The sequence below is a fragment of the Camarhynchus parvulus genome, chromosome 5 (assembly GCF_901933205.1).
Source record: "Camarhynchus parvulus chromosome 5, STF_HiC, whole genome shotgun sequence".
Lineage (NCBI taxonomy): Eukaryota > Metazoa > Chordata > Aves > Passeriformes > Thraupidae > Camarhynchus > Camarhynchus parvulus.
Genome location: NC_044575.1, coordinates 17,416,457 through 17,440,965, shown reverse-complemented (window position 1 = coordinate 17,440,965; position 24,509 = coordinate 17,416,457). Strand labels below are relative to the sequence as shown.

The 24,509-nt window shown below is 44.6% G+C and overlaps 1 protein-coding gene across 1 annotated transcript in view; it reads left to right on the top strand.

Annotated features, from left to right (window-relative positions):
• LOC115904182 (USP6 N-terminal-like protein) overlaps positions 1 to 24,509 on the top strand; it is a 75,149-nt gene that overhangs the window by 33,620 nt on the left and 17,020 nt on the right. The window contains exons 3-7 of the mRNA XM_030949373.1: positions 11,507 to 11,790; positions 16,873 to 16,946; positions 17,466 to 17,551; positions 18,387 to 18,426; positions 19,157 to 19,237. Coding sequence (XP_030805233.1) covers positions 16,881 to 16,946; positions 17,466 to 17,551; positions 18,387 to 18,426; positions 19,157 to 19,237 — 273 coding nt within the window. The 5' untranslated portion in view covers positions 11,507 to 11,790; positions 16,873 to 16,880. The remainder of the gene's footprint in view (positions 1 to 11,506; positions 11,791 to 16,872; positions 16,947 to 17,465; positions 17,552 to 18,386; positions 18,427 to 19,156; positions 19,238 to 24,509) is intronic.

Here is a 24,509-nt window from a genome sequence, read left to right as displayed (position 1 = left end):
CCCACCCACATTACTGCAGCATGAGTCACCAGGCTATTGCAACTGCTCTCCGTGTGGATGCCCGGCTGAGGAGGAGGAAGGGGAACTGCTCCGTAGCGCTCTGGAAGTGATGAAGAATTATGAAGAAGAGGATGACGTGCGGGCATATGTGAACACTCTGCTTTCCTTTTGTTAGATTTTTTTGTATTTCGTGCGGTTTTCGGTCTTTTTTTTGGTTTTTTGAAACTTCCAGCAAATGGTATTTGCTGATGATTTGAGCTTAAGGCATTTGCAGCCAAGAATCTTCTGAATATGCAGATACCCCCAGTTTGCTTTTAGGAAGCACAGTAATTGCCACGTGATTAATATGAAGCTGGAAAACCCCTCTGACATGGAAGTACGTTTTATTTACTCTCTTTAAGCAAAGGTTTTTTTTCCTCTCACTATCCTCTCTCCTCATCTTCATCCTTTAACCCCCTACCCTGATGCCAAAACAGGCTGTGTGTCCTTGTGACAGATGGTGTAAAAGCGCATCTCCCTTACATTGTGCCCTGCTCTTCCCCATGCTCTTTATCCACCAAGCAGGTATTAGGGACTAAACTTGTTTACGTTGTTTGGGTTTCTTTCCTGAGACACCACCCACCTGTCCCGGCCCCAGCAAGGCTATGGGTATTGTTTTCCCTTTTCCTTCCCTTCTGCTTGACGTCTTGGCCTTTGGGGTTTACCGGAATAAGTTTGTCAGTGAGAAATTCTATAAAAAGCTTCCTTTATTTAGACACCAACCCACTAATGACATCATGAGGGCATGGTCTTCCAAGTTCCTCCAGGCTGAACGGACAGAGGGAGGTGGTGGCTGTGAATCTGAGCCCTGCCCCTTTCCCAGTACACTCCTGTAGTTGTGTTCAGTGGCTGTCCTTCAAAATAACCCCAGTCTTCCTCCTCCTTTGGGGACAGGGCAGGGAGGCCCCCCCAACACACTGATGCATCTTTAGCAAATGTTTTAGCAGTAGAATATAGCTGTGGTGGTCTGTCTGTCTTCCTACTCATCACTTCCAGGTTAGTCCTTTGCAGTGCTCTTTGGTGGGTATTCACCTTGACTTCTCAGGAGAGCAGGAGGCTTGCACACTCAATCTCTTTGATGCTACCAAATTTTGCATCAGGCCAGTTTCAAATAACTTTAACAGGGAAGCAGGTGAAGTGAAGTTAAAAAAGCCTGCATGGACAGACAGAAAGCAGTGGGAATGGGCACATATGAGATCTACTGCTTGTTTTATAGTGGAGGAAAAGAGGCATTGGGTGGGGGGCAGCAGAGCAGAAGTTGGCCACCAAAGTAATGCACTGTCAAAATTATTTTGTGAGTGATTTCTTTAAAAAGTATTGGTTTGAGTATTTTTGAGTGGGGGAAAGGTGTATATTTGCTAAGGGTTAAAAAGTAGTGAGTGTGATCTGGACAAGGTTTGTGAACCTTCTGGAGAAGTTATTCCTCGGTTTTGTTTACGTCTTTGGAGAAGAAAGTATGCTATGGTGTGCTAAGCTTCCCCTTGTATGTGCTCAGTTTGTTAAAATGTTATCACAGGTGCTTTCGTAGTGGCCTACAGTAACTCCTGGGTGATTTTTTATGTGATCAATAAACCAGAGCTTATTTAATGGAAAGGTATAAAAGTCTGTGCTGAGCGAGTTTAACTGACTTCCTTGATTCTGCTCATCCTACTGTTGAAGTAAGCCCTAGGGTTGATATATATTATGGCTATTGCTCTTTAGATCTGGGAGACTTTGAGCAGTAGACTTACTAATTCAGTGTATCCATAATGCAGATTTTTCCACTCCTGTCTAGAATTTGGGTTAGATGAGTGGCAGTTTCCAGCCCTGTGCTGATACCTGCTCTGCACTGCTGCTCCATTTGTTGTCCTTCCAATAATGACCTCCTTGATACTCTGAAGTAATAAAATCTCAATAAAATCCATATTGCACAAATACTCTGCAACATTGTATGAGTGGCCAAAATACTTTGTTCTCTTTGGAAAGTTATTTTTCAAAGTTAGGCGGTGTTAAAAGAAAATACAAATTTGCAGGTGCCAGTTTCTGAGAGTCTTTCAATCAAGTAGCACAGAGAAGTGGGATCTTTGGGGATACTTTCCTGGGGTGTCTTGTTGTGGTCTCTGGCAGAAAAAAAAAGAAAAAAAATCCAGTATCCAAAACACAACCTTAATTAAAAAACAAATATGTTTTTACTATTGGGAAGTGACATCTGATAATGTTTTCACTAAAGATGGTGTGTGGAGATAGGGTATTTTTAGCTGTGGCTATTCTCAAGTTGTTGTTTTGTGACCTTCTTCTAATAATACATTTCTTTAACACTTTCCTTAGAGTTTTTTTAGAAGCTTTTTCAGATAAAGATGGGGGAGAAGAAAAGGGAGCAGCAGCCCACTGGTAGAAGAACTACGGAAATCTGTGTTCTGATGGATATTGGTGCCTAAGAGGGGTGCAGTGTTACAGTTGGGTGTACCTTGTGAAGAACCTTTCCCAGGTCAGAGAGATGGCTTGGGATTCAGCTTTCCCTCTGGCTGTAGCAGCTGTCTGATTGACACTGCCTGCTTCTTAAAAGCAGATGAAAACAGGATCAAGGTTTAAATAGCTGAAAGAGGAAATCTTGGATAGAAGAATGATGTGCAGGTAGAGATGCTGTAGTGCAGGAATCCCATGGAAGGGCAGGTGTAAGAGATAGCAGTTTAAATTTCAGTCTTTATGGTTTGGGGTTTTGGGGTGTGGCTGACTGTCTGGAGTCTTTTGGGATTTACCTGCAAGTGTTGCCTCTGAGATAAGAGAGCCAGTAAATTCCCTTGTGAAACCTGAAGTTCTTCATCATGCAGGAACTGCTGGGCTTCTCCTCACCTCTTGCTGGCAGACTGAAAAGGAAGCACAGATCTTGAGGGACCAGTGAGCTGATCCTGGGTTTTTGTGAACATCAAAGGTGCTGTGAAAAAGTTTCTCAAAGAGTAGTGATATCAAAGATAGGAGAGAAGAAGCATTTTCAGTTCTGGGTTACTGATGTTGTCTGTATCTCAGTAGCTACCCATGGAAATGGTCTGGCTCTCCAAAGGGAACAGCAGTTATGTGTTTCCCCAGGCTTGACTCTGGTGGTATTGTGGGAGGAAAGCAATTTAGCTGATGGTAAATAATAAACACACGTGAAAGCAAACAAGCTGAAGGAAGGACAGGCAAGAGTGGTCTGGCTATGCTGCTCCATCTCAGAGGGCATCAGGAAAGATCTCCAGAAAGAACCTCATGGTGGGTCTGGAGAGGTGTCTGGCTGAAGGGATGAGGAAGGTATTTAAGTGGTTGTTTACTTCTTTATATAATTTTTTTTTCAGAACCCAGATCAGTGATCAGTGGTTTCTGCTAATTGCTAATCAATTAAATGAGCTGAGGCCGTTTTGCTTTCCAGCAAATCCTTTTATGCTGTGGTGCCTTTTTAATGATCAGAGGCACAGTCAGAAATGACAACCCAGTCTACTGAAGGTGTTAAGACCACATGTCTAGCCTTGAATCTGGAAAAAGGTTGCTGCTCCCCAAAATACCGAGCCCACATCCTGGGCCACTAGCTGGGGAGAATGGGCTGTGTGGTGTGGGGTGCTTGCAAGTCCCACACTCTCTGGGGCTGGGCAGGGCTTGCCACAGTAAAGGGGATCTTGCTTGAAAGAGGTTATGGATCATTCAGCATCACAAACGTGCCAAAGTGGACCTTTCTGCACCACTCTCCCTGCCCCCATGTTCTTGGACCAAGAAATTACTTACTTATTTTGAAGCTCATATTTTTGAAATCTGTATTCAGCAGGTCTTATGCCAAAATGAAGGCCAGAGTTAAGGCCTCCTGAGAGCTTTCATCAGGAGATTGTGCAGGGCTGATGCTGAGCTCCTGTAGGTGCTGGTTGTGCATTTTCCCTTACATCAAATTTGGGACACAAAGTCGTTATCTGGGTAATCCTTTCATTGCAGGGAACCCCACCTGTGGATGAAAGCTGTTTGGGCTTGGCATTGGCAGTCACAGGCAGGTTTCAGTCATGAGTCTGCAACGTGTCAGCTTGGGTGGCCAGAGTTGAGCATTTCATATCCTGAATAATACTTGGACTTTATAATAATACTTGGTGCCCTTCTTAGGTTTAGGACCTGACATTTGATACACTGGTTGCCTAAAAAAAGATTAAATTAAATATAAAGAGTGACTGAGTAGTGCTTTTTTGGGAACTGTAGTCTTGGTGCCCTGTTTTCATGTCACACCTGGGTTTAATTCATCATAACTCAATAGCAGAAGTGCCACGGGCTTAGTGCCTGGTGTGAGAATGTTGCCTTTGGTGAATAAAGGAGCAGCACCAGCAAGAGTGGAAGCTTCATCTGTGTCGTTTGGGGATGAAACAGGGTGATAAGGGATCTGGCAGGAAGGAAATGCAGTGTGTGGTGAGAAGAGCATGTTCTCAAAGGAGCATATTTAGAGTACAGCAGATACTCGGGGTGGGCACAGTGTCTTCTGGGGATGGTTTGTAGCTGGAGAACAGGGGCAGCCACTTGAAGTGGTGCAAAAGGGGCCCTGTCTCTTCAAGCCATGCTGCTGGAACATAATCTTCTCCACAGGACCTGTGAGGGGATGGAGGAGGTGCTGGATGGAGCTGGGAAGGGCAGCACTGGACTGTGCCTGGTCTGGGCTGGATTTACTGGGCGGGCTCCAAAGGGCCTCTGTCTTAAATCACCCCCTGCTGCTTTTTGCTGGGAGTGAGCTGTTACTCTACTGAAAACCCTTCTGAAACGAGGGGAGCCAAAAACAATCTGGGAAAGCAAGTATTTTCTGATAACAGTGAGCAACAAGCTTTTGTTTGCTGTCAATGGAAGGAAGTGGGAGAAACATGTAGTAGCTATAACACAGCACAAGATTACTGCTGGTAAAGAGATTTAGTGCACAGATTTCTCTAGCAGGGGAGATATCCTTGAGGAAGGGCTGCTTAAAGTGAGTGGGAAAGGCATGGCTTTTGTTTTGCTGCAGCAGTGCATCTGTGTGAAGCAGATGCTAAAGGAAGGTCTGTGGCCAAGATGAAAATCTAGGTCCAAGCTTTCATGTGAAGTGGGAAAGAGGGAGATGGAGTCCTTAATTTGTATTCAGCCAGGATAAGATTGAAGCAACTGCACTTTAAATTAAAGGGAGGCCCCTGTACTCAACTGACAGTGATGATAAAGTGTGAACCAGCTCTGATCTCTGTTCTCTGGAAAGATCCTTCCTGCTGAAGAACTTGATACTTTGTTTAATAAAAAGGCAGAAGCTCCCATGCAATATTAGGTTTAAAGTCTTATCTGAAGGCCTGCAGGCATGTTCTAACTCAAGTAGGCATTTTATACTTTGTGTTGGACCTGTTTTTTACATTAGGGAAAAAAAATTTCTTTCTTATCAAAAGGCACTTCACTGCCCTTAGATGCTTATTTATTTGCAACTTCCCTTTTCCAAGCTTTCCTGCACAGTGCAGAGTCCAGCTGCCCTTTAGTAGAATGCATTGTGGTCTCCCAGGTTTTGATCTTGGAACAGGAAGATCCATTTCCCAAGCTGCTGAGGAAATCATCATCCTGCTTGCAAATGCCTTTTGTAGCAGGCAACTGAAATTTTGTGTGTATAAGTGAACTGTTTAAAGTGAAACGTCTAGTTGTTGCTTTGTGGGATAAATGTTAAAGCATTTTTAAGGTAAATGCACCTTTCAAGTTCAAAGTACCTTTTTTTTTTTCTTCAGCTGAGCATGTTTTCAGCTAAGTAGAACTGCATCTTGAATTGCAATTGATACTTGATTTGTGTTTGTTTGTTTCCTGGAGAGAACAGCATCTGCTGCTGCTTTTCTGGACAGCCTTGCATGGGCCTCCATCGTACCAAATGCTCGTCTTTATAGAATGGCCACAAGCTCTCATGTACTTAAACTTCTCCCTCTGCTTTTTTAAACTTTCCCCTCTGCTTTTTATCTCATCCAAGAAAAGGTTTTGTGAGTTTTTTAGATCTTCCATTCATACTGTTACTCCCTTCATGCAAGCTCTGGCTTTCACTGGAAAAGCCTTTTCTTAAGTATTTCTGTCGATAGACTTGAGCCTGCTCTGGTCCCCTCTGACTTGCTTTTATCCCACTTCCATTGCTCTCCATTATTCACATCAGAAGTGCTGAGGACATGCAAGAAAGTAAATGTTGGTAATAGATCCACTGTGGTTCTCAGCTCAGGCTTTTCTGAAGTTCTTTGTGTTGCTTTCTCAAGCATGTTTGATCAAAGGTGCTGAATGCCTCTGAAAACCTAGAAATGGAAAGGTGGTATCTGGTTTGATGTCTGTCCATGTCACCTGGCTCCCTTGGTTGTACATCCCCTTGGATCCTGGGCTCCACGGTAGCAGGCATCCAGCACCAACCCACCTGGTGTTCTTCCACCCTGAGCATTATTTCATTGTAGTTACAACTTAAATACAGAAACTGCTAGTGAAATAATATGGCTTGCTCCAAAATGTTGGTACCATTTAATTTTTCCTGTCTGGAAAGCAGTGTTTGTCTTTCAGCCTCTGTGGCAGGTTTAGTTTTATATCAACCACAGTAAAATGCTAACAGCCAAATACACAGCAAATTGTGAGATGTGTTTTGAAGCCCTGACCAAATGGGACAGAAGTTGATTTCAACACTGTTCAAAATCACAAGAATCCTTGAGTTATTTTCATATTAACTCCTAATCTGAAAAGCTGCTTTTAACAGGGTATCTGACATGACCATTGCTGTTTCATAAGCTAAGTATTACCTCTGCTTTACCTCTTTACCTATGATTGGATTTTATAAACATGTTTTCCACAAAGAGAAGAGGGGAGGACTTCTTGTGTGGACAATGCCCCCAAAGGGAAGGCAACCACTATGAGGAGGGGAAAGTGATAATAACAGATCTGGATCAGGCCTAGGTACTTAGCAATTTCTTTGCTTCATTCTTTGTTGGTAGTCAGGCTTTCCATGTGTCTCAGGTGGGACTGGGGGGGTGAAGTCCCTCCCAATGTAAGCAAAGAGCCACATTCCAGACCATCTGGTGAAACTGAGTAAGAACAAGTCTATGGGGCCTGATGGGATGCATTCCAGGATTCTGAGGGAACTGGGTGATGTGGTTGGCAAGTAATTTTCCATCATTTTTTGAAAATTCGCAGTGGTCAGACAAAGTCCCTGATGACTGGAACAAAGGGAAGCATCACATCTGTTTTTAAGAAGGATCGGAAGGGGGACCCTGGTTACAAATCAGTGAGCCTTACCTCTGTGGCTGGGAAGATCATGGAACAGATCCTCATGGAGGCAGTGCTAAGGCACGTGCAAAAACAAGGAGGTGATCTCACAGCCAGCACGGCTTCACTATGGGCACATTGTGCCTGACCAACCTGGTGGCATTCTCTGGTGGAGTGACTGCAACACTCAACAAGGGAAGAAGACCAACCAGTGTCATCTCCCTAGAGGTCTGTAAGGCCTTTGACTTGATCTCAGATGACACCCTCATCTCTTAAAGTGGAGTGATAGGGATTTGAAGGGTGGATTGCTGGGTAGAAAAGAAATTGGCTGGCTGGAGGTAGTCAGAGAGTTGTGGCTAGTGACAAGTGATGTCCCTCAGGGTTCTGTCTTGGAGCTGGCTCTTCATGAGCCAGCAGTGTATGCTTATAGACCAGAAAGCCCAAGCATCCTGGGCTGCATCCAAAGCGGGATGAGGAAAGGGGTTCTCCTGCTCTACTCTGCCCTGGAGTGCTGTGTCCAGCTCTGGAGTTGTCAGCATGAAAAAGTCAGGACCAGTTAGAGTAGTTACAGAGAAGGGCATGATCAGAGATGGAGTAGGGCTGGAGTACCTTTCCTATGGGAACAGGTAGAGAGAACTGGGGTTCTTCAGTCCAGAAAAGAGAAGGTTTCAGGGATACCTTAGAGGACCTTCTAATAGTAAAAGAGGGCATAGAAAAAAAGAGGGAGAGTGACTTTTTACACAGGCACATATGGATAGGACAAGGGTGAATGCTAAAAGAAGCTAAAAGAAGAGAGATTAAATGTTAGGAGAGATTAAATGTTAGGAAGAAATTCTTTACTCAGGGGATGGCGAAGCACTGGAACAGGTTGCCTGGAAAGTTTGTGGATGCCCTATCCCTGGCAGAGTTCAAGGCCAGGCCAGATGGGGCCCTAAGCAACCTGGTCCAGTGAATGGCACCCTGTCCTTAGCATGGGGATTGGGAATTAAATGATCTCCAGGGTCCCTTCCAACCCACACCATTTTATGATTCTATGATTTTTAATAAAATGTTGTGTTTGCACATACATGCACCAAAAAAAAATCCTATATTTCTTAAGTTGGGGTGATTTTAGGAGTTAACAACAAGCAGAAAGAAACAGAAAAGTTATGTTGTGATTAAAAAGATTCCTTTAATGGAATTTAAAAAATAATGTATTCTAATGCTGTCCCGCACATAGTTCCAAGGCTGTTAAAAAAAGCTTTGGGAGACGTTTTCTCAGTACTTTCCGGTGTTGGATCAAATACTTCTTGTTTCCCTCAAGTTTTCTGTTACTGGATTTGCTTGCATGGGGCTTTGATAGAAGAAAACAAGTTAACAAAAGCTCATGCATTAGCATTTGGAGAGGCTGTTTGAAGGTAATGTAAGTCCAGGATACTGCCAGTAAAATGGTCAGGGAGTGTCCTCTGCAGAGGCTGCCAAAGACAAATCATTTCCTGCAAGGGTTCTGTATTTGGAGGGAGAGTGAGCTGATTAAACTCATTAATGTGGTTGAAGGAATGAGGGTGGCTCCTAGGGGCTGGGCATTAGTTGGGGTCAGGCTAATGGCTGAAGATCCCTCTCTCCTGAAGAAGAGGTGAAGCCAGAGGCTCTGGAATGCAGTGTAAGACACACAGAGTCTGCATAAGTCTCACTTCAACTTGTGTATCTGCAGCATACAAGTAATTTGCCTCAATAATTATTTTGGACAAGTTTTTCACAGACAAGCTGCATCTTGTTAGTGGAGTTTTAACTTCCTACTCTTTTATTTCATTGATTGCTGTACCAGCAACTTTATATAATGGTACATTTGTTATTTCCTTGTATGTGTCTAAAAAAAGATGCTGCATGTCTGTGCCAAAGAGAGCACAGGGTGCTGGCAGCATGGTAAGTTATGTTTGCATCCTTGTTCCTTTGGTTTTGGCTAGGGAACATCACTAGCTCCACAGTGCCCAGGGTGACATCTTGGGTATCAGCCAGGACACGTGTCCTCACCCTGCTGCTTTGGGCACATGTTGGGGGTAGGTGGCCTCTAGCTGACTGTGCCCTGCCATGCCAGAACCAGGGAAAGTTTTAAATAGCAAAAGAAGCCTTTAGCTTACCCAAAATTGCCAAGTATAGCTGAAGGCAAGAATGACAAGGGAAGAGTAGTGTGTCCTGTAGTGTTGCAAATGTACCATAAAGAATAAAATACAGTGTTTTAAGAGGAATGCACATCTAAGTGGAGAATGCCCATCATTGTGGCTTCCTTTCGTTTATGGTTAAAGAAATGCAAACAGCTTTTCCAGTCTTAAACAAACAGAAGAAGCCCGTTACTAAGCTCTGTGTTGATATAGTTCCCTTCCAGGTCAGTGCACCACCCGGAAAAAAAGAGATTTTTTTTTTCCCCTCTGGCTTTTTCTTTTTTCCCCTTTTTATAGACACTGGAATAAAAAAAGGAGGGAATGCAGAGAGAAAATTAATCTTCAATTCTTCAATTCCCAAAAGAAGCATGTGGACCTTTGCATTCTTCAGTTTGCTTATTTTTTTCAAATGAAAAATCATTTAAATAATGATGCTTTTAAAAATTCTCAAGCATCTTTGATTTTTGTGCAGTACTTTGTCTGGATTTTTTTTTTTTTGCTATTGTTGTCTCTAGAAGATGTGCTTACATTAGAAAGAGTTTAAAAAATATTTGGGTGCTCCTTTATTTCCTGTGAGATCTCAAAATAGAAGCTGACAAATAATTGCTTATAGACTCACTGCTCTGTTCAGAGGGTTTAGTCTAAAGCAGCATCTTCTGACTTTGCAACAGCTGAGCTGTGCAGAAGCACCGAGGCTGGGCTTACTGAGCATAAGCAGGGAGGAGACCAAAGCTCTTTATCAGCCCTCCTGTTTATCTCCTCCCAGCTCCATCCTTGGGGAGAAGAGCGCCAAGGCACAGCACCAAAAACGTGTGTGAGAATGAGAGCGGGGTGTAAGTACTGGGAGCAAAGGAAGATGGATGGTGGGGAGAGGGTTAAGAGAGGTTTTATTTATTGGTAGTGCTGCTCATGTTGAGGGGGTGGATAGCATGTAGTTGCAGTCATACATGGCTTTTTAGTTATTTCTATAACTAGAAGACTTGGCCAATTTATTTGGGTTTCTTGATATTGCCATAATCTAGCAGCATAGTGTTGTCATTGTTGTCACCACAGCTTGCAATTGTACTGTAAAAACTTGGTGCAGATTGGGACAATAGAGGCAAATGTGTGTAATCTGCATTTAATGTGTGTAAAACACATTATCATCTACTAGATGATAACATATATAAAATATAATCTGTGTAATGGGTTGCTTGATTATAATGGTGGCCACCTCTGAAAGGGTGTGAGGCCTTCTGCACCTTAGGGCCTCCAAGTCATTATATCTGAGTGCTGGAGAGGTGACAACCGGGAAATTCAGCACAGGACAGCTCAGGGTTGTGTGGAAAAGTCCATTTGCTGGTGTTTGTGAGGGGATTGGAAGAGAGGTGGTGTTATTAAAGTGGTGGTTCCTGACAGAAGTGAGCTATGCTTTCTCTGCCCAGTGTTTGCTGACTTCAAGCAGTGTGTCATGCTTTGGGATGCTGTCTTGATTTCACACTTGTGGAAGTAGTGTGTTGCTTCTCTGAGTTGCTGAAGGTGAGAACTAAAAAGTTGGTTTCTGTAAGTGATAGCTCTGTGTTGGGCTCTGCTGACTTTTGGACTGTGTAGCTGTTTGGATGTATCAAGGAGAACTGCCAGTGCTGGAAGGTGGCTCAGGTGGCACAGCTGGTGCCAGCTCTTCTACCGTGCAAGTCAGTGATGTGTCTTGGTCTTAACCGGACCCAAGCCCTGAAGGAGTGGCCTGAACCCTCCATTGCAGCCCTTCTTGGGGGCACCATAACCTTAGATTAGCTGGGGTAGAATGTAATACTGTGCCTTTGGCTCGGGTAGGGGACATCTTCCTGCTGAGCTACCAGTGCCTGCTGGTATAAAGGTGTGTTGGGCTCTCAGACCTTCACAGGACACCCTGTGACCTAACCAGGGTGGAAAATGGCAAGAAAAACCACACCAGGGTTTTTTTGCAATGCATACAAGTGTACTTTACCTTCTGCCATTGTATGCCCTGCAGTTACAGCCTATTCCTTCCCCACCAGCTCCATAGGAACCTTCCTTTCCTCTGTGTTCAAAGACACCTGTGTTAGTAGAGGTGCTTTTGCTGTGCCAGAACTGGAAAACTGATCAACTTCTTATTTCCTTTGCAGTGAGCCTGGGGGACAAGAAAGTGTGGATTGCCTCCTGCCTTGCCTCTTCTTCCAGCTGCCTGCGGTGAGCTCTCACGTGCCAGAGGACGAGGGTGGAGGAGAGCAGCCACGTGAAGCTGGGGCCGTGGGGGTGAGCCAAAGGGCTTTTGGCCGGTGGTCTGTGGCAACTGGGGGTCCTCAGCACCCTGCAGCAGAGACCACTGGCTCCTGCCAGGTAGATGCCTTCAGGGGAGTGGACAACTCCAGCTGAACTGATGAATCTTGGCACGTGATACAAGGCTCAGGTAAGGGCACATTGCTTGGAGCTGGGTTATGTTTTCATCCTGTCTTCTCCAAGTTCATAAACTGGCTCTAGAGCAAATGAGAATCACACTGAGAGCTGTCATATACAGTGGTTACATATGCTAGTAAATCAGCAGGATCTCATCTACAATGATGCTGGATGCTCTGGTTTCTTGGGGTATTGCTGGTGGCATCAAAGTGAGTTGCAGTGGAGGTTCTCCCTTGGTGTTCCCACTGCCTCTGCTGAGGGAGGTGCTGTGGTTTTATCCAGCGCAGCATCCAGTGCAGCTTCAGATACAATGCAAGTTTACTAGGACAGGAGGTCATTTGAATTTTCTGTAGCACATCTGTGATTCATCTAAAGTGATCTATGGGCAGTCATTTTCAAAGACCCCAAGACACTTAAACCAAACCTTCCTGGAATTTAGCTGGCAGCTGATTTAGTGCTCCTTATGCTCTTAAAACAAACAAACAAAAAAGCTTGCTTGTGTTCTCCTGGGTTGTAGTCAAGGAAATAAATATGCAAACAGGATCTCCTGTATCTTGGCTCATCCTGCTTGATAGTAATTTCATTCCTGAAGCCGTAATTCACTTTGTGAGTGCAGGTCTTGATTTCCTTTCTGGTAGCAGGGATGTAATTGTGTGCCGGAATTGAGCTAAGGTCAGGGATGCACAGTCCAGTGAAGCATTTTGAAGCTGGTGCTGGCCAGGATGGTGCTGGCCAGGATGTTTGCAGTCTGGGCTTGTTAATGAAAGAGAATCTGCACAGGGGGATCAGCAGAAGTCCTTGATGCAAGTGCACTGAATGTGTTGCCATTTTGGAGTAGAAATTGAGGGGTCTAGTAAAAAAATGCTGCAGCAGCTGCAACACTGCAGATGGGGATGCTGGCCTTTCTTGCACCACTGCCTGAGGTGAAGATTGGCTTCTGCATGGGCCTGGTTCTCACAAAGCAAAAGCTCTGCCTACAGTCAGCAGCATGTGGCCATCACTTCCTCCTTGGCTTGTCACCTCACGGCCACACAGCCAGGCATGCCCGTCCCCACCTCTAAGAGCCCACAGGCCCTCCTGGGTGCCATGGGGCCTTTGAGGTTTCCTCAGGCTGTGGTGGAGCAGTCCCAAAGCCGTGATCGCTTTGGCTCTGCATGGTAGGTGTGCAGTGGTGTAATGCTGTGGCTTTGCTTCTGAAAGGCTTTGAGCGTGTGGGAAAAGAGCCTCTGATGACAGCTTCTCTTGGCTTGCAGCTGCTAGCTGTCCCCCCACGTTCTACCAGGCAGCCAGGATGGGCAGGTTGCTTCAAGCCCTTTGCCTGTGTGGTTTGAAGTGTGCCAAGGTGCCTGTTTCATGTACTTAAAAAGTCTTTATGGGGCTTACTCAACTTCTCACAGCTTGCTTTAGTTGTTTTCACTGCATGGCCAGGTTTATTCCAGGGCGTGCCAGTGTGTGAGTCACTGTTACAACTAGTAGAAGCTTTACAAATGAGTTGTAGCTTTCAAAGTGCTTTGCTGGGAGGTGGTGCAGACTGCAGGTGTACTTTGTGAGAGGCTTTTTCCTCTTAGCAGTTGTATAAGCATTTTCACTTGCATAGATGTATATGCTTTTCCTTTAAAACTGTTCCCCTAAAGCAAAAATTGCAGGCTGGTACCATAGATGGCTAAAGACATAAAATGCTGTGTTTAAATGGGCTTTTAAAATAGAACATGAAACAGGAACAGTGACTTGTTGTGTTTCAGCAGTGTAGTAAGTAACCTTTTTTACCTTATTCCACAGCAGCAGTTTCACTCTGATAGAGGCCAGAGTGGTTGCGATGTACGGTGTGTCAAAACTTGCCTTTTTTTCTTCTCCTAGCAGCAGTCTCTATTTAAAGTTAAGTGGACATAGTCAGAATGAGAGCACACATTCACCTAAACCCATTTCTGCTTTTTCAATGACCTTCCATCAAATAGAAACCAGCTACAAACATGTAGTCTTAATCTCAAATGGCTTGAGTAGATACTGTTCTACAGTACAAAAGATTTAAAAACTGGGTTCCAGAATATCCTCAAATCCAGGCTGAGACTGAGAACATGTTGCTATGCTGTGTTTCCTAAGAAGAGATTTTGCTGATATTTTCATTTCAAAACCCCATCTGTCAAGTACTGGCAGGGCGATTGCTGATGAATTGATAAGCGTGAGACATGGTGTTGTGGCTGGGGGTGACAGGGGACATGTGTGTGTCCTGGGCTGTGTCACAAGGAGCACTGCTGCTGGGCCATGGGAAATGCTCAGTTCTCCTGGGCAGTGAGCAGGGCTGCAGAACTGGGCTCGTGGCTGGTGGACAGAGGTTCCCCTCTCCCAGCCAGGCTGGTCCTGGTGGGTGCTATCCCATGTGGGGCAATGGGAGCTTGGCAGTTCTGACTGGAAAAATATGGGGCTTGTGGGAAGCGTATAACAGTAAATCTGATTTATGGAGAACAATTTTGACATGAAGTCTTGGATTTTTGATACAGATGCTTTCTTCTTGCTGCCAATATTTGAGATTCCAGCTGGTGAATTAATTCAAGGAAAGTTGCTTTCATTCAAAAATTGGGTATTTTATTTCAGGTTTGTTGATAGCTAGATAATGTTCAATGTGGGTTGGCAGTAATGTGCATTTTCATTAAACATTTTTAGGCTTACTGTAGTTGGTATTAATTTTTACTCCCTTAAATTGTAAACTGGAAGCTGCAAGTCTTAGTGTGAGATGACAGATTGTGGATGTTTTCAACTCATTCTTTTTAAAAGGAGCTAGTTCATAACTTTGTTTTGGGGTTGAATTTAAAGGTGCATGGTTCAGGGCTTTCTGTTGCTTATATCCTAGTTAATTATCTAATACCATTGTTGCATAGTTCACATTTTCTTACTATTCCTGTTCATGGCAGCTTCATCTTGTGTGTTTGTCATGGAAAAAAAACCTCTTTGCTAAGAAAATACAGTACTCTCAGGAGAAAATTGGGTGGCAGGGTTGAGAAAGTAATTTGAGTGGTATATTAAAAAAAGTAAGTATGCAGTCATACATAGGTATATGAAGAAGCATGGCAGGTACAGTACAGTCTGTTCCTATTTATAGGAGGCCTGTTTACATCAAGTAAAAAAATTATGTGTTTCATCAAATCCTTCAGAAAATAAATCTCAGTAGTTTCCATGTACATGAGGTGTCATTTCCCTCAAACAAAACCTGTATAACATCATGATGTCAAAACTACCCTGGAGTTTGAGCAGAATTAAATAATAAAAATACCCTCTTCAGTATCTGCTGGTACAGAGCTAAGCTACGTTCTGTTCCCTCTCCAGAGTACTTTGACAACCGTCTCGTTGAGCGCAGCGCTGTCTCTGTGCTCTCCCAAGCAGCAGCACTGTGGTCACACCCCAAGGCCAGTGAAGCTGCTTGCCATTTCCAGCCTTCCCACTGCCATCAAGCATTTTCTCTGCTTTCAAGTTTTTTCCTAAATTTGGTCTTTTGCAGTTTTATAGAAAGAGAAAACAAATACGCATATTCCAGGAATGAGATTAAAAACTGGCTCCTTTGCACAAGTCTGGTGTTTCTGGCTGCAGAGAGGCTTTTGCAGAAATGAATGCCAAAATATATATGTTCTTGCTGTGTAAATCCTCCCATGGTACCAAGCTACTCTTCCTTTGTTATTCTTTTAGAGTGTGGTCAGAGATGCTCAGAATAGTTTTCACTTTATAAGTGTCTTGAAAAATTGCCCATTTAATCTGACATACAGTTTATTTTTCCCCTGTAGCCTGAAGAATATTTGTATTTTTAGCAGCATGTAAAAGACGTAATTGGATTTTTTTTTTTGCCCCAAAACAACAGCAACAACAAAGTCAGAATTGGGGGAGTGAAATTGCTTATGAGTTTCACAGGAGATGTGAGAAGCAGGAGATGCAGAAGTATTAGGTGACACGGTGAGACAGTTACTCAGACCTTGCTACATTGGAAAATTAAGCTGTGATTAAAATGTACTGATCAAAGTTCACATTTGAAATAGGAGCTGCAGCTTGGAGAAATAAAAAAACAAAATACACTTTAATATTTCTGTCCTTGCTCTGTTTTGATTGTGGAGTCAGTAAGACGGAAAGATACACCAATCCTGGTATGAATTTGAAGAATTTGCATTTTTCCAGTGTCTGAATGCATGAGTGTGAAGTGGTGCCATGCCTGTGCTGCTGTCTGATAGCGGGTCATGAAAGAACCCTGATTATATAACCCCCTTCCCTGGGGGTTTTGTCTGCCCACGTTTTCTCCTTGGTGTGTTAGTTCCACCTTTGGTGAACGAGGAACTAGTTATGGCTTGACAGGGAGGATGCTTCTTTGGGCTCGTACAGGACAACACTCAAGTTGTGTTTGATGTGGGCGCTTACCTTGCTCATAAGTATGTGTATGGGATGAAGCAGAGCAGTGGGCACAGACCCCAGGGACCTGGACTGGGTCTTGTTTAGACCAAGACTGGTCCCTCTCAGCATAGGTGGGGACATCTTGCTGCTGTGTTGTTTTCTTTTGGAGTTGTATACAGAAGGCAATCATCTAGAGGCCAATTAGCTTGTCTCATGCACACTTCAGTAGGCAAAAACTTTTTTCAATTTCTTCTTTGAAGTTAAATCTGCCTCTGGATGCCCCTACCGAGCATCTCTTGGCTTCCCCTCCAAAGCCAGTGGTTTGCTGTCATCCACGTGGGTGCTGTGCCAAGCAGAGCCTGGCTGGCGCCTGTGCTGTGCTGGGCCAGTGCTCTGTGGCTGCTTTGCGTGTCTCCATTTAAAAGCCATGTCTTTCACACTGCCATGTGTGTGCCTGGAACAAAGGCAAGCCCCCCCCTTGCTCGGGCTGGGCTGTCCCAGTGCAGGGAGCAGGGAGCTGGCAGTCCTGCTGTGTGCAGGCAAGCTCCACAAACTCTGTACAGCGCTGTGCAACCTCAGCCTAATTTTAGCTGTGGGATATGGCTGGAAGCTAAAATTGTCGGCAAACGTTTTTTGTATTAGCCCTTTCCTAAAATATTTCACATGCTGTGTACACATTTACTTATCTCCTTTCCCCTCCCTCCTGCTTTTTTGTTTCCCCTTACAGCTTCTGATATGAAGAAGGATATAGAGTCTTTAATAGCCCAGGAAAAAGCAGAAATCGTCGCCAAGTATGAGAAGGTACCACCTTGTGCCCCTCCCCACCATGCTGGCTGGGGCTGAAGCTGTTTAATCAATTAGGAATGCATCAAATAAGAACTTTTGCCTCCTTGCAGGCATCGCCCCAGTAAGCCTCATGCCATTAGGCTTCGTGCCAGCTCTCCCTTCCTATACATCCCCTCTCACTACATTCCTGGAGTTTACTGAGGGTCCCACGTGTGCTCAGCATAGATACTGAAAGGTGCTGAACTTCTGATGCTTCAACGCTCCCTTAACATCAGGAACTTATGCCCAACAACACTGTTTTTTCTGATGTACAGCTTTTCCCAGCCTCTAGCAGAGGCACACATGGAATGCTGGATAGGCTGAACTTGGCATTTCTCTCTGCCTTGAATTTGGCTCTTTAGTGCAGGTTTTGCTCTCCTGGTTCTGTGCCTTTTATCATTCAGGAGAGAGGGATGTGGGCTTTGGGCGCAGGATGCAGGCACTGGGGCATTCCTGATGCTGGGACCAGCTCACAGGTGTCCTTTCGGCTTTCAGGGCAGACAGGAAGGAGCTCAGATTGACCAGTGGGAAGATGCCGATTTCACCCTCTACAAAGTTACGGACCGGTTTGGATTCCTGCAGTAAGTGCTCCTGCCCTCTCCTTTCCTCTCTGACCTCTGTGTGTGTGTGGAGCATCCTTCTGCACTGAGCATGACTGGCCCATAAGCTGCTCTTTGGCTTGGCTTGATCAATCCCAAATGCAGGAGGAAAGACTACATGGGCCTCCTTCCTCAACTGTGCATGTGCAGACACTGATGCTTTGCATCTGCTGCAAGACAAGGCTCAGAAATGATTTCCTACCACAAGCCTTGTGTTAGAAGGTGCAGGCTGGTGCTCCTGTGCCTCTGTGGTGTGCCACAGAGGGAGAGGCCCCTGTGTTTGCACCTGATGATTCAGGGAGGTATAGGAAGAGACCAGAAAAGATAGCTGATCGTCTTTGGTTCCCTTAGGAAACCTTTCCTTTAGAAATCTCCATACTAACCAAGGCACACATGAATTACATACCCTGTGCCTGGGAAGAATGCTTAAAAAGAACTATTTTTATTCTGATTCTTAACAGAAGTTACAGTAGTAGGTGTTCTGTGTGTAGGAGGGAGGTTTTAAGCAGTTGCTGTCTAGAAATTCTGCTTCCCCACCCTTTAAATTGCTGATCATGTCTGTATTGAAGAGGAAATATGTGCCCAGGATTTCTAGTTATGTCCAGTGCTCGATTACCCCCTAGAGCTCCTGTTGGGTGGTGGGATTTTGGATGGTGCTTTCCCTGCCTCTTTCATACTGGGGACAGCTGTAGGAAGGGCACAAAGTCCCCAGGACATACCCCTCAAGTGTCTGAGGTGGTCCATGAACTGCAGCAGCCTGTGCTCCCCCACACCCTTTCTTGCCCATGGAGTAACCAGTGACCCCTTGCTTTTCCAGCGAGCAGGAGCTGCCAACCCGCACCGCCTTGGAGGAGAAGGTGAGAGCTGCCAGCTCTGTCATCATAGATGTGACATCCTTTTCACACCAGCTGGGGAGGGAATGTTTTTTGAGGAAACAAGTGAGCAAGTAAGAGCAAAGCAGGCAGCCAGCACCCACTGGTCACTGCTGCTCGCCCAGAGGTGGGGACTCTGCACGATGCCCAGCTGTTCGAGCTTTTATTTTGCTTGGTCAGACAACTTTCCTCCTCCACATGGCACTGAAAAAGCACCTCTTAAAGCAATATTGGGCTTTTCCCTCTGCTTTGGCACAGTGCCCAGCAGCTGTGGCTCGTAAAGGGGACTGCATGTGCAAGGGAAGATGGAAGTTGTAGGTAACCATCACTTCCATCCTCATCTCCCCTGAGATGTGAGCATGTCCTCTGGTAGAACAGATGGGACTAAATGGGACTGAATCACATTTCTTATGATCTGATACAGTGATGGGATTTGAGTCTAGCTGGACCTGCAAAGATTTTTATTGTCAGGAAATACTCCTGGGAATGCTTTCTTATGTTAAGCCTGTGTGTCTTGTCATTTTCATCAATGCTGCTTTTAATTACCAAGTGCTGAAATTACCAGTTTCTGCATGTGCCTGTGGATTATTCCCATCCCTGATGTGAGGTCTTTGCATAGAAGTTTAAACCTAAGAGAATGAAGTTTTGTGTTTTCAAGAGGCATCTCCTGGGGCTTCTTTTTCTTAAATTTGTCTTTTCTTCTCCCTTGCACCAGCAAAAACAGCAGGAAATAGAACGTGTGGACAAGTGGCTTAAGATGCTGAAGAAGTGGGGCAAATACAGAAACAGTGACAAGGTAAAGAAAGAAAAAGAGTGTATGGCTGGAAGGGTGCGTGTGATGGATCCTTACGATGAGTCAGGCTTTCAAAAAGTCAACAGAAAAACCAGAGATCTCTGGAACATTGCCTGATTCTACTTGTTATCTTTAATATTTTAAAGCTTTCCTAGAAATTTCTGGGTTACCAGTCAAGGTAAAAGTCCTGTTCTGACTTACATGTCTCACTCTTAAAAAAAAACAAAACAAAACAACAAAAAAAACACCAACCAACCAAACAAACAAACAAAAACAAAAAACACAAAAAAAACCAAAAAACAAACAACAACAACAACAAAAAAAAAAAAAAAAACACCCAACCAAACAAAAAAAAAACCAAAACAGAAACAAAATCATCTTAATAATGACAGCAGAGATGGTGTGGAGGTGGGCTTGAGGTTTTATAATCCTTCTGTTCACTTCAGGGTAGTTCTAATTATTTTGTTAATCAGTGCTGCTCCACAGGCAAAATCAGAGGCTCTCGTGTGACTTGGTTCTTTCTAATTAGAAGTTAGCACTAATTGGTTAGTGACCTTGTGGGTAAACCACCAAATTCCAGTGGGGTAGAGGGAATTCCTTCGGGTCCTGGAGGGTGTTTGGGGTGGGTAATGATGAGTGGTTTTAGCACACCTTGGCTTTCCTGGGTGAGATGGTGAGGACAGGCAGGATCCAGCATGAGTGATGGGGAGCAGTGATGAGTGGTTGCTGTCTGTTTTGGATTTCCCTTGATAATTATTGGGGTGTTGAGCACACTGTAGCTGATGTCACTCAGATCTGCTGGCTGGCGAAAGGTCAGACTGACAAGTGGGTTTTGAGGGTCTTGGGGTCAGAAAATGAGAAAGCTCTTGTAGTAGAATAAAGGATGTTATGAATAACAGCCTGTAAATGGTCAATGACTCTTGGACACAGAGGTGGCATTGTCCCATGCTGGGACACCGGAAATGGCCATCCCCTCTCCCAGCAAAGAGAGAAGCAGTGCTTGGCCCCAAGCGGGGAAGGAGCAGTCTGGTGACCCTGGGGAGTAAAAAGGAGCTTTGGTTTCAGTCCTGTCCAGCCTAACACCCGTTGCCTGGCACCAAGGCAAGTGCAGGCTGTAAGGTCTGTAGCAGCCACACACCATTAAATGCAAAGACACCGAGAGGCACAAAAGAAGTGTGCCTTCTTTTAATAAAAAAAGTAAAATCAGGTTTTATCCTACACTTAGATGTGAAACCGCATGCTCTTGTGTCAGGAGTGTGGAAGCTACTCAGATATTCCTGCTGCCACAGCTGGATGCAGTTCAACTGTGGCATTTCAAGGACCTTATGCTGGGATCACAGTCATTTCAGAGGCTGTGTGTTTTGCTCTAGCTAAAGTAAATGTGACAAGCCCTTGATCTGATTTTTCTAAAGTAGAGTGGGTTGATTTTGTTCCCTCTCTGAGCGCTCAGGCTGCCACATCTGCATTGCATGTTTCCTTCAAGTTTGTTTTCACCACTTGGCTGACATGATAGAAACTCAAATGTCACAAGACAGCCACTCTGTGTTATTTTAACAATTACTGAGGTGTCATCTTTGAAAAAATCCTCTTACTGAAAACAAGAACCTTCCCTTTGATGTTAATTTTGATATGCTGTGCTTTATTAGAGGGGAAAAAAAAATCTTGCTGCAGGAACCGCAAGCAGTTTCACAGGGAAGTTGCCCTGACTTTGACTCTGCTTGAATAATGTAGAAACCCATCTTATTTTCCAGACTGAGACTTCCTGGACTTAAGGGCCAACCTTTTCAGTCCCTGTTCATGTGCTGGAGCTGGCAGATATCTGATCATATCTAGTGCTTGATGAAGAGGGACTTAGCAAGCAAGCCTTTGTGTTTTACATCATTTTAGTATCTGATCGAGGCTTAGGTTGTTGTCTCATCTTCTGTGTTGTGAAATGTCAGCAGGAGGAGTGAGGTTGTGTATCCATCCAGGGCATTGACCCCAAAGCAGCCACCTGTCAGTGGGCAAGCAAGCAGCTTTTTCAGACCCTTGGCATGAGCCACCGCCAGAGAGCAGCGGGTTTGGCTTTTTGTTCCCCCACCTGCAGCCTGTGTGCATCCTTGCATGCTGCTGATGGCAGTCTGGGTCTTGTGACTGTCACTGATTATTGGAAATAAAGCTGAAAAAAATAGTGGCACCTTTTACAGTTCCTTGACTAGAATGGCCTGGCTAGGAACTGAAATAATTTCTGGCATAACCTGTTTCGGGATGAGCAACAAATAGGATTATCTTAATTAAAGTAATGCCCTGGGGCTCCCTGTGCTCATCATTGCCTTAGATCTGTCTCCATCTCTGTTCTAGATACATTTTGTAACAATATGATTTAATTTCAAGATCAGCAAAGAGTGACATTCAGCACAATTCCTCATATGGGTGGGGTTAGAATGATGCAATGGTGCTTTTTTCTGGCTGAATTTCCACTGGGAAAGGGTACGAAAATAAAGGAGTCCATGAAAGGATGACATTGTTTTGCAGAGTTAAGGTATGTCAAACCAGCAAAGAAGTGCTAAACTGCGTTATTCAGGGTTCAGCACAGGGAGGCTCATGTCTGTCTCCTCTTCACTGCTGATTTGAACCCAAGTTTAAACACCAGCCTGACTTTGCTTGGGAAGGTTAGGAAATGGCTGGTGCCTTGTAAGAATCTACACAGTTCAGGCAGCACAGTTTTGCTGATTAAAAAAGGCTGTGGTGTGTGTGCTGCAACAGCAGGATAATTTATTCATCATAGCCCTGAAATGGATTTCAGCCAGAAGCATCAGTCATAGGAGGAGGATATGACCTCTGCATGATTTGCAAGCTGCATCTTGCTGCTGGCCATGTGGGATGGGACCTTTAGAGAGGGATGTCTCTGGTTATAGATGTCTGGCTTTTAGGCAAAGCCTGCCTTTGTGCAGGGGGGTAGCTTTGCCTCTGCTAAGGTCATGGGAGTGCAGAGCACTTAATCCAGTGCATGCTAGCAAAGCGGTTTAGGATGAATCGGGGATCTGTATGAACTGACACAACCCCCAAGAGTGAACTGTCTGCTAATGCCAGGGACACCAGCAGACATTTGTCGTGCCAAGGCTGGCTGAAGTCAGATCTCTTGCCTCAAATGCCATGGGAGGGAAGGGGGATTCTGTCTGGGAGTTGCAGGGTGGCTTTGCCTTCTTTTTTTTTTTTTCCCATTTTGGAAAGGCAGGTAGCATTTTCCTCTCCTCCAAAGGTAGCCTGGGCAATAACTGTAAATGCTTGCCCATGGCTCACCAGCTTCAGGATTTAACTTTGCCCCTGCTGTGATGGTATCCCATCAGGAATAGCTGCATAGGCTCCAGCTGCAGGCACAACAGCTGAGTTGGGATCAGTCATTAAGTCAATGGAAAGAAAGCCATGCATGCTGATGTCCAGTCTCCCAAGCATTCTGCAAGGCCACATCATCGGTCAGCAGGTTTTGTGGTACTCAAAGGAAATCTTCCACTCCAGGTGAGGATTTGCACAGCTCAGTTCTTCTGGCGCATCACTGGTAGAGGATGTGAAGAAGTCCTTTCTCTTTGGGAGGATTACTCTTTGAGTCCTAAAGGAATTGAGGAAGGTGATATCCCTTTCAAGCCCTTGTATATATCCAGCATATGTCTCCAGCACTTTAAGATGTTGGAGATATTACCATGGATACCCAAAATTTGGGCATTGCTCCTGCAGTCTTTTCCTGGTGATCCATGCACATGACTGAGAAGTTAACAGTGAGAGACTCCAAAGTGTGAAGGTGAACTGCAATGTGTATATTCTGCTTCAAAAACCAACCCACCTCTCCCAAATCTTTTTTAATTTCACTGTCTTTACTACTTCAAAAAGATGTTCTGTCTTTAAAGGCAGTGACTCCATCCCTCGTATTCAAGACCTGGAACAATTGGTTGGGTACTTCTCAGAGGAGATTGCTGGTGCAGGAGAATGGAGCTCAAGTCTGTACTTCTATAGTCTTCCCCATCCCATCTACCTCAGAGAATATATGTGGGCAGGGGAGAGATAGGGATGGGGTGATGATGGCCTCTGTGCCATGAGCTTTGTATTTTAAAGCCTGGAGAGGGAGGATGATCCTGTGGCAAAACCTGGAGCAAGTTTTAGACACTGTGGTCTCAGTCTTTGGCTGACACTGCCTTTCTACAGTGTCTCAAACCATTGCTATGACCACCAGCACCTCCTTTTGTGAAGAAGAATGGTGTTTGTTCTTCTTGCCTGTGCATTGGTCTGTCAGCCTGCATGGGACATGATCCAGATGCTCTCTTCCCATCTGTAAGGGCTGAGTGGTTTAAAAGAGAGTGACCTTGAGGGTTGTTTTTGACTGTCATGTGGTACAGGAGTTATCATCATGTGCTGCCTTACCTCCGTCTTTTCATCCCATCATAAATACGGCTTGTATGGTAACTTCCCTGTTTTCCTTCAAGTTTCATGATGAAGAAAAGTTGCTCATTTTTTTCTGGGTGACTCACAGCTCTGAGGTTTTATCACTTGCATGTCTGGAGGTGGTGGGAGGAGGAAAGCCCGTGGGTAAATAAAAGGAAGGCATTTCATTTCAGTTCCATCTCAGCATGTTGTGTACCTTCCCTGTTCCTTTAGCACTTGTGTAAAGAAAATCATTAGAGACATTACTATATGCCACTGAGGGTTGCACTCATTAAAGTACAACAATACCAGCTCTGAAAATTCAAAACAAAATTATTTCCTTCCCACGAACCTGAATATCATCATATGCCTTGGCAGCTGTCAGTCAGTCTCTTGTAATCCACTGGAAATAAGTAATGTTTTCAGAATTGGTGTTCTTGTCAGAATTGGTACATATTCTGGTTTCTTGATTCCGCCTCAGCTTTTGCTTCATAAAGGCATGAGTGCTTGCAGGAGCCAGGCTTTTGTGTGAACCTACTACTTGGGGATGTGGCTCATCTAATCCTGTTGCTTTGTGTCTCTTGATGCATTGCACTTCTTTCATCCTGATTTAATGACTCTTGGGAAATGGGGATGAATCTGCCCCACATGGTATGAAGATTTGCTGTCCTTAGAAGCACCTCCTTCCATGAGCCTTTGGGTGTGCAGATGGTGAATTAGTGATGTCCCACTTGAAATGCAGCATGCAGTTGAAGAGGATGGTGGCTTTCCTTGGGCATGTCTTGCTGGCGAGATTGCTTTTGGAGGGCAGCTTTTATTTGGTGCATACAGAGGGAAGGGCAGGATCTGGTAAAGGATTTCTGCAGGATTTCATCCTGGC